Here is a 9,468-nt window from a genome sequence, read left to right as displayed (position 1 = left end):
TAAAGAATGAGATGTTCTCGCTTACATTATAGCAGCTATAAACACTCGTTCCCTCAGCAGCCTCTCTTTATTCATCTCTCTCTGTTACCGAGAAACCGCACAGAAGCGTAAACTCCTCTGTCCTGAAGCTATCAGAAAGTTACAGCTTTACCTCTGACTGTTACAAAGCACTGACACTGGAGACTCCTTCCCTAAATGTTACATAATAAACATCTCCTTACAGAAAACTTCACCACATCAACAATTACACGCATTTTTAATCCGTTTATGTGGAGCGTCTGCTGTACATGTAGAAACAATAACGTATTAGAGCGAGTGCATTAATATAAACCTGCACTACTGTCAGAGCCGCTGTTATAGAAAACTAATCAACACCTTCTGACCAATCAGAGTGCAGGATTCAGCGGCAGCGTGGAACAGTTGTAAAGTTATTTATACCGCCTTTTTTCAGCTCTTAAAGGCTTCAGCGGCTAAATGAAGGGTGTTTTATTAATAAAAATATTATTATAATAATTTTTTTAGATTTGGTGTTGTTGTTGATACCTGCTGAGTTGCGTGTGGTCTTTGCTGAAGGGGTTCTGGTTCTGCAGGTCCAGTTCGGCTCGGCACTGGGTGTGTAAAGTCCTGAACACTTCGATCAGAACGTCCTCCAGGATGGCGGGACCTAAACACACAGACGAGTCTCAGTACAGGGTTGTTATTTATTCAGAGTCGAGCTGTGTGAGTTCTGCACGGTTTATCTGCAGGAGGGAATATTTTATGGATAAAGTGATGAATGAAGTTAAAGTTTCTGTGTGAGCGTAGCAGATGAGCGCTAGGTCAGATTATCCTTCACACCGTGAGCACGTTTTCTTTACAGCATCGAATTAACACAAACACTAACTTTATTTTATTCAACAACTCAACATGGCGAAAATAAAAGTGTGATAAAATCTCCTACATCCCGCACACACATTACGATTTCATCACCTCGATGGAGAATCTCGCGGCTTCATTAAGTTGCGTTTGAGTAACTGTCAGAGCTCGATAACAGTCTGCGCTGGATCAAGTGCTATTCTCTGTGCTGCTGAATAATGAGTGTGGAAGCCATTTTGTTCAATTAAACCAGTGATTAATGTGAGAATCACAACCAGCGCTGTTCATGCAGTAATATACTGGTGATCTACGAGACTCCTGTTAGATTTATTTACACTCGCAAAATCTTCTCACTCAGATCTCATCACATTAGTCCTTTATTTTCTCAGTTTATAATTCTCTCCTGCTTTTATGTTACATCACATTACGTCTGACAGCAACATAAAAAGGCCATTTCCTTTTTCCTATTTTCTGCATTTTGTTGTGTGAATATGTGTGTGTGTGTGAGTATGAATGTGTGTGTGTGAGTATGAATGTGTGTGTGTATGTGTGTGTGTACCCAGCTCAGGTTTGTCCAGCAGACTGATGAGGATGCGGAAAGGTTTCAGGTCGTGCATCAGCGCGCTCTCCTCCTCACCACCTCGAGCTTTTCCCTGCAGAATCCCAACCATGGCCTAAACACACACACACACACACACACACACAGACACACACACAGACACACACACAGACATGAGGAGTATACATTTTTTTAATCTGATTGAGATCTCATACTAACATATTATGCTGCATGTAAATACAGCCAGTGCAAAAGTAAACATGTTGTGTATATAAAATATTATGTATATAGCGTGTTGCGTCTATGGCGTGTTGCGTCTATGGCGTGTTGCGTCTATGGCGTGTTGCGTCTATGGCGTGTTGTGTACATAACGCACACCTGCACCAGCAGGTCTTTAGAGTAGGTGTTGAAGTAGTGTGTTGCGTGTTCCTCTGGGTTACTCAGGCGGCTGTTCCGAGGACCTGTTTTCACACCGTTATTGTCAGAACCTGTACACACACACACACACACACACACACACACACACACACACACACAGAGTTACATATTGGATTAGACCGCTTTAAATTAACTAAATAAACCATGAAATTCAAACACACAAAGTTCTATTCATTCTTAATAAACTGGTAAAACACACACACACACACACTCTTACCGTGGCCGTCCCCAGCACACAGTTTGCAGGTAAAAACAGAGTAAACAAAAGGTAAATACTAAAAACACACATTATAACCCTGCAGTGTTTATAACACTGTAATAAGCGTACACAGTTATACAGTATTAACGTGATAAATAAGGAATAACACACAACAGACCACGCTGTTACACAAAAATAATACTGTTACCCACAAAGTGTATAATTTTAGTAAACAGCACAGTCTGGAGTGTGTTATTCCGCTTATACCACAGCGATTTACCACGACTACGATGTTTCAGTTATTAAAGAACGACACGTCACACGTTGTAGCGGTTTATAGTTAGATTTAATGTTGAGGAACGTCTGAGAGACACGTTAGGTCGTGTACTCACTTACAGATAAACATTCATTCCTCACTCTCCATCTGTCTCTCTCTGTGTGTGTGTGTGTGTGTGTGTGTGTGTGTGAGAGAGAGAGAGAGAGACGAGTTCCTCACCCAGTAGCCATGCGTACAGTCGGCGGTTCAGTGACATGTCTCTCCTCAGGACGACGTGCAGCGCTGCAGAGAGGATCCGGATCATATCAGGACGCGTGGCCTGGCAGGAAGAAAAACACAAATCCACAACTTCAGTGTTTCAGGTATAATCAGAGAGAGAGAGAGAGCGAGAAAGAGAAAAATAAAGAGAGAGAGAGAGAGTGAGAAAGAGAGAGAGAGAGAGAGAGAGCGAGAGAGAGAGCGAGAAAGAGAGAGAGAGATGGACAGACAGAGAGAGAGAGAGAGAGAGAGAGAGAGAGAGACGATGACAACAAAAGTCACTAAACAGCTGATTACTGCGCACTGATTGTTGTATTATTGTATTGTGTTACAGCTGAGTGATATAGAAAAAAATTACTGAGATTAACATTACAGTATTCACCATCAGCACAGGAGAGTGAGTGAGTGAGTGAGTGAATAAGTGAGTGAAAGAGTGAAAGAGTGAGTGAGTGAGTGAATAAGTGAGTGAGTGAGTGAGTGAGTGAAAGAGTGAGTGAATAAGTGAGTGAAAGAGTGAAAGAGTGAGTGAAAGAGTGAGTGAAAGAGTGAGTGAATAAGTGAGTGAGTGAGTGAGTGAGTGAAAGAGTGAGTGAATAAGTGAGTGAGTGAGTGAGTGAGTGAGTGAAAGAGTGAGTGAAAGAGTGAGTGAGTGAGTGAAAGAGTGAAAGAGTGAAAGAGTGCGTGAGTGAAAGAGTGAAAGAGTGAGTGAGTGAGTGAGTGAGTGAGTGAAAGAGTCAAAGAGTGAGTGAGTGAGTGAGTGAAAGAGTGAATGAGTGAGTGAGTGAAAGAGTGAAAGAGTGAGTGAGTGATTACCTGACTCATGTGGAAGGGGAAGCAGAAGAGGATGAGATCGAGTGTACTCCTCTGAACCAACACACTGGAGTCCTGAACAGACGTACTGACCGCCTCCACCTGCACACACACACACACACACACACACACACACACGCACGCGCACACACACGCACGCGCACACACACGCACACACACGCACACACACACATTTACTATTACCATTATTATTATTATTACCATTATTATTATTATTATTATTATTATCACTGTACAGTGCTCCGCTGCTCCTTTAACTGAACTGAGATCTGTCTGAACATTTTGATTTTAAACTGCTGTGATGTCGTTTATTTCACTCAGACATTTGTTAGTGTGCAGCTGGTTAGTGTGTATTTGGTTAGTGTGCAGCTGGTTAGTGTGTATTTGGTTAGTGTGTATTTGGTTAGTGTGCAGCTGGTTAGTGTGCAGCTGGTTAGTGAGCAGCTGGTTAGTGAGATGTTTTTTGTCGCTGTGTTTCACCATGAGCTCGATGTCGCTGCCGATGATGTACAGCTGATCCTCCATGGACAGTTTGCGGTTGAGGTGCAGGAGGACGAAGCTGATGGCCGGCAGTCTCACTGGTGCGCTGGTCAGGATGCTCCCCCAGAGGGCGCTATAGAACACCGACTGCTCCACAGCCGACGCCACCTTCTCCAACAGCGCATTTGTCCTGCGGGGGGCGCCGAGTTTTAAAAATCTGTACACATACTTTTTACATATTAAACAATATATACAACAAATAAAAAGACCTTCACTTTCGTCAAAAAATACAACGAATAACAAGAAAGATAATCAACCAAAAATGAATATTTCTTTTAAAAGAAACGACAGCTTTAGGGCTTTTTAAGCATCTGCATGAACCGAGTTCTGCTTCCTGAAACGTTAGTGCGGTGTACTGCAGTGTGGAAAGACGAGCAACGAGCTTCTTCATGCTGTTCTCCCTCAGAGAGAATAATAAACCATTTAAAAGCATGCATTAGATAATCTGAGTGATTTAACGTAGAAAACAGGTTTTACACACGGCGTGTTACAGCTCGTGCATTACAGAGCCGAGAGATGATACACTGGTAATCTAGTTAGGGTGGAGTGAACTTGAAGTTTTCATAAAATATTTATTATTATTCAATTTAGGTGATATAAATTTGTAATGAGGAATTTTAAGCTCTCCAATCGGATATAATTATTAGGCATGACACAGAATTTCATTGTCTCAATTATCCAAAATATACAAAGTATACAAAATACTGGTGAGATAAGTTTGCTTCTCTGAATATCAGAATATTTCTGTTTAATATTGATTATGAGTGCTACCTCTTCTTAAACACTAGGTGGCAGCAGCAGAGGCAGCAGCATACAGAGCAGGAAGTTTGTGATTGGGAACCTGACAGCCTCGACTATTACTGAATAGTCCAAAGAGATAATCAGAAGGAAGCGTTACGGCACACATGACAAACACAAGACCGCAGCTCGGAAAAAATAACACCGAAACAGCTCTTAGCAAACCTGAGTACGCTACTGCTCCACATTCTCACGGGATTCACAGCAGATCCATAGCGAGGGTAGTTACCGTAAACCGCTGTATATACGTGCACTCTGGTTTCTACAGCGGCCGGATTAGCTACGCTCCGAAACACGAGTTAAAATCAAAGCCTGTGTGCTGCGCTTGATGGAAGTCACACTCACGCCTAAAATGATTCAGAAGCGAGTCGTGTGTTGTGCTGGCACTGACGTAACCAGAAAGTAATTACAGAGGAATGAGGAAGTATATAAAATAAAATCACGATTGTTCTCCTGATCTGTACGGTTGCACTGGTAAGGGTGACGCGCTCGTGTATTTCAGGTGGAGGTCAGACAGCAGGAGCGACAATAACACTTTGTAATTTCACCATTTAAGGCACAATCTACTGTCAAACAATCTTTCCGTGTTAATGACGTTGCCATGAAATACATTTATGACACAGAATAATATTAAAATAACACTAATAATACAGGAAAACTACACTTATTATAAATCCTAAACTACTTTTATTACAATACAGCAGTATTGAAATTGCAGAGGTTCAAACTGTTGTCACTATAAAATACATTTATTAAACTTTAATATTTTATTAGTGTCAATATCATTTCATGAAGCCTGTATCGGGATACATCTCGTATCGTGGCTTTAGTGTATCGTCTCATGCCTAATAATAATAATAATAATAATAATAATAATAATAATGACATAAGAACCATTTCAATGAGAACAATAATGAAGTTACTGCGCATGTCTGCTCCTGAAACACAAACACACACACACACACACACACACACACACACACAAACACACAAACACACACACAAACACACACACACACACACACACACACACACACACACACATATTCATACTCACAGAACAAAATGCAGAGAGTGAAGAACAAAATCACCTTTTTATGTTGCTGTCAAACGTAATGTGATGTAACATAAAAGCAGGAGAGAATTATAAACTGAGAAAATAAAAGACTAATGTGATGAGATCTGAATATCACCTCGAGTCGTTTTTAAATATAAAACTGCGTATCTCTCGAGAAGCGAGAAAGAAGATTTATACAGAAATTAACAATAAACGATCGTTTGTGATTAGTGGATCCTTTAAACGACGTGAGAAAACAGATTTGTGTAAGACGTGCACCTGAAGTGATTTACTCTGATGCGTATCATTACCTTGTCGTGTGTTTAAACCGGAGAAACAGTGAAAACGTGTCACGGTTTGGATGAAGAGCTACTTTCTTAGCGGAAAGGTGTGAAATATTTGCGTCTATAATGTGGAGGTGATGTATTGTGTATGGTGAAGTTGCAGCAGGAGAAACTGCAAGCGGACACTTCAGACTCAGTATTCAGTCGTTCAGGATGCGGACACGCGGCTCGTATTGGCCTCTGGGTTTAAATATCTGTAATCAGCACATTAGGGGAGGTTTGCAGTAATGTTGCTGTAATTCTTGTGGCTGTGGAACAGCATGGAAGAGAAAGTGTAAATGCCTCGTCTGTGACCTGAGGGAAAATCCGACAACACAACAACACGCTCCTAATTTTAATTTTGACATCCTGTCCTTAAATCCACCTGCCAGCCGCGAGAATTATGGTTCCTCACTATAGTTCTGAACGCTGTTTAACCGCCACCTGGATATATCCCAGGAACTGTGACATCACTTCCTGTGCTCATGAATATTCCTTTGAAATGGTCTATAGAGTAATATTATCTGATGATGAGCATTACAACAATCAAAAAAGTAGAAATACAGTTTCTGGTTTCTGGTTGATTGCTGGTTGGACTAAACACAAACATGCAGCTAAATACACTCTCTAGCCATTTTAACCCAGATCAAAATATTATTTTATCCTCTAACACGTACACACATACACACTGTGCACTCATTATTACCACACACGCATGTGTGTTAATCGCAGAGCACACGTTACAGTCTTAGATAAACTCATCATGTGCTCTGAGTCGCGACTCGGACTTCACACCGCCACATTAATGTATATTTACCCTGATCTCTGACCTGTCGTGGTAGCTCTCTCTCACACACACACACATAAAATACACTGAAGTACCGTGTGTGTGTGTGTGTGCGTGTGTGTGCTGGGTGCTCTGACCTGTCGTGGTAGTCGGAGCCCTCCTCGAGGCCGGGCAGTACACCAGTCAGGAGTCCCTGCAGTCCCGGCTTCAGCGTTTTCCCCAGAGGCAGATAAAACGTCTCGTACAGACCCAACAGCACGGGCTTCACCGACATGGAGGCGTTAGACAGCAGGGGGAAAAGTCCAGAGCTGACAAGACGGAAAACCACAACACACACACACACACACACACACACACACACACAGTGTTAAATCTCTCTGAACACACACCACACCAGAACTAATTCAGGGGGTGAATACTTCTGCAAACACAACTTCCAATTGTATTATTTGCAAATAATTTTACAAACTATATTCATTTCCCCCTCTCTTCCATATTATGGGTTATTTTCTGCACATTCATGAAATAAATTTCAGCTCCAGACACTAACACCACACACTGTGGAAAAGTTCGGGGGGGTGAATACTTATGCAAGGCGCTGTACACTGTAGAACCATGTGTTCTGTAAGGCGCTGCCGTCTGTTCGTGTGTTTTTAGGTGATATCTTTCACATATTTTAAGCAGGAATGTGCTGATGATCAGTTCTACAGGATTTTATTCTGAACTCTAAAACAGTGTCAGGACGCCGCTGATCTCAGGAGAGTGTGTGCTCCACTGATAAACTCCGCCCCCTTCCGCACAGATTGAAAGGAGCGTCGTGGGCATCAGTGCAATCCCATAATTCTGTTCACCTCTGGAAAGGAGTGCACTGAACTGCAGATCCGATCTTCACGGAGCTCTGTGTGTGTGTGTGTGTGTGTGTGTGTGTGTGTGTGTGTGTGTGTGTGTGTGTGTGTGTGTGTGTGTGTGTGAGATGGATTTGGGTTACCTGTACAGGAACAGGTCCTTGGCGAGGCGTTTGGGTCCGATGATCTTGAAGATGATCTCGTACGTCTCTAGCGCTTTGCGGTGAACTCCGCTGGGCAGCGCCGGGTGAAGACACTGAGCCAAACGCTTCCCAATCGTCAGCTTCTTGGGCACGACCTGGTACTTGGCATTGTTCTGCAGTACCTATAAAATAATAAAATACATACACAGTTCTCAGCTCTGCATAAAGAGTTTATACGTGTTTATTATATACATTTCCTTTGCCAGTTTCTCGCAGAGCTCCAGATTTCCATAGAATTTCTACTCAGGTGGAAAAATGACGAAACAAACAGCACACAGGAATCAAGCCAGAAATAAAGTAATGAACAGCCACAGCGTGAGGCGAGATAACCATAAAACTAATTTAAAGTCAGTAAATCTGGAAAGGAAACTCTTATTTAGACAAACGGTTTAAAATGTTTCTGTGAAATTGTTCTACTTAGAGGATAAGTTTCATTACAGGAGCATTTAACACTTTATTCAATAATAAAATCATGAGAACTCCTGGAGAAGACGGTACGCTGCTTTAACGTCCCTTAAAAAAAAAACTTCAGTTTCTCTAATTTAATCAGGAACAGGAAAAACTCTTACAGTCTCATGCAGTCATGTCTGTTCACATTTTTAAATGTAGTGCAAAACACTTCAGGAGAAAAGGAGACTACAGGCTAATTAAAGACTTTTAAAAATCTTTAGTAATGTAATAAAACATTTAGTATGTAAATGCTTCTGAATTCAACTGTTTCAAAGAAGGACAAAGAATTATGAGACATTATAATACTTTCATCATATACTTTATCATTTCACATTCTTATTTATTCATTTATTTATTTATTTGTCTCTAATTGTTTGTTTATTTTTGCTTTATTTCATTACAGACCTGCCACATAACGACTTTCTCTGGCTAATGTTTTAGATTTCTTATTCACATAATGCATCAGTAACTGTTTAATCACAGTCACCTCCTGAACTGAAGTAAATGGAATTGTTAGATATTTACAAATTCTCATCCCTTTTGTGTGATTTAATAACCATAATTATTAAATTAGAGAGAGACAGAGAGAGAGACAGAGAGAGGGAGAGAGAGAGAGACAGAGAGAGGGAGAGAGAGAGAAAGACAGAAAGAGAGACACAGAGAGAGACAGAGAGACAGAGAGACAGAGAGAGAGAGAGAGAGAGACAGAGAGAGAGAGAGAGAGAGAGAGAGAGAGACAGAGAGACAGAGAGAGAGAGAGAGAGAGAGAGAGAGAGATGGAATGATGGAGACCTTGTTGAGTTTTCCGAGAGCTGAGATGAGATCGGCCCATTCGCTGGAGTACTCAAAGTTCTTCAGTGCTTTATCCACCGCCGCCACGTAGTTCCTGTATTTAGAGTCACTGAGCAGCTCCACTTCCTCTGTGTTCATCCTAACACACTATAACACACTATAACACACACACACACACACACACACACACACACACAGTGAAGAGAGTTATACCAAACTCTATCAGTCAGGAGTGTCACACTGCTTTAATAATTAC

At 41.5% G+C, this 9,468-nt stretch overlaps 1 protein-coding gene across 3 annotated transcripts in view; it reads right to left on the bottom strand.

Annotated features, from left to right (window-relative positions):
- dop1a (DOP1 leucine zipper like protein A) overlaps positions 1–9,468 on the bottom strand; it is a 32,871-nt gene that overhangs the window by 21,512 nt on the left and 1,891 nt on the right. For 2 of the 3 annotated variants that reach the window (XM_034297756.2, XM_034297760.2), the window contains exons 2-10: positions 9,213–9,369; positions 7,911–8,092; positions 7,060–7,230; positions 3,898–4,087; positions 3,400–3,498; positions 2,548–2,647; positions 1,793–1,902; positions 1,415–1,529; positions 544–664 (exon numbers count right to left, since the gene is read on the bottom strand). In XM_034297756.2, the coding sequence (XP_034153647.1) occupies positions 544–664; positions 1,415–1,529; positions 1,793–1,902; positions 2,548–2,647; positions 3,400–3,498; positions 3,898–4,087; positions 7,060–7,230; positions 7,911–8,092; positions 9,213–9,350 (1,226 nt within the window). In that variant the 5' untranslated portion in view covers positions 9,351–9,369. The remainder of the gene's footprint in view (positions 1–543; positions 665–1,414; positions 1,530–1,792; positions 1,903–2,547; positions 2,648–3,399; positions 3,499–3,897; positions 4,088–7,059; positions 7,231–7,910; positions 8,093–9,212; positions 9,370–9,468) is intronic. The other variant, XM_034297759.2, reaches the window with a different exon arrangement.

The sequence above is a fragment of the Pangasianodon hypophthalmus genome, chromosome 21 (assembly GCF_027358585.1).
Source record: "Pangasianodon hypophthalmus isolate fPanHyp1 chromosome 21, fPanHyp1.pri, whole genome shotgun sequence".
NCBI lineage: Eukaryota > Metazoa > Chordata > Actinopteri > Siluriformes > Pangasiidae > Pangasianodon > Pangasianodon hypophthalmus.
The sequence above is the reverse complement of the archived record's forward strand: the minus strand, read 5'-3'. Positions and strand labels throughout refer to the sequence as shown.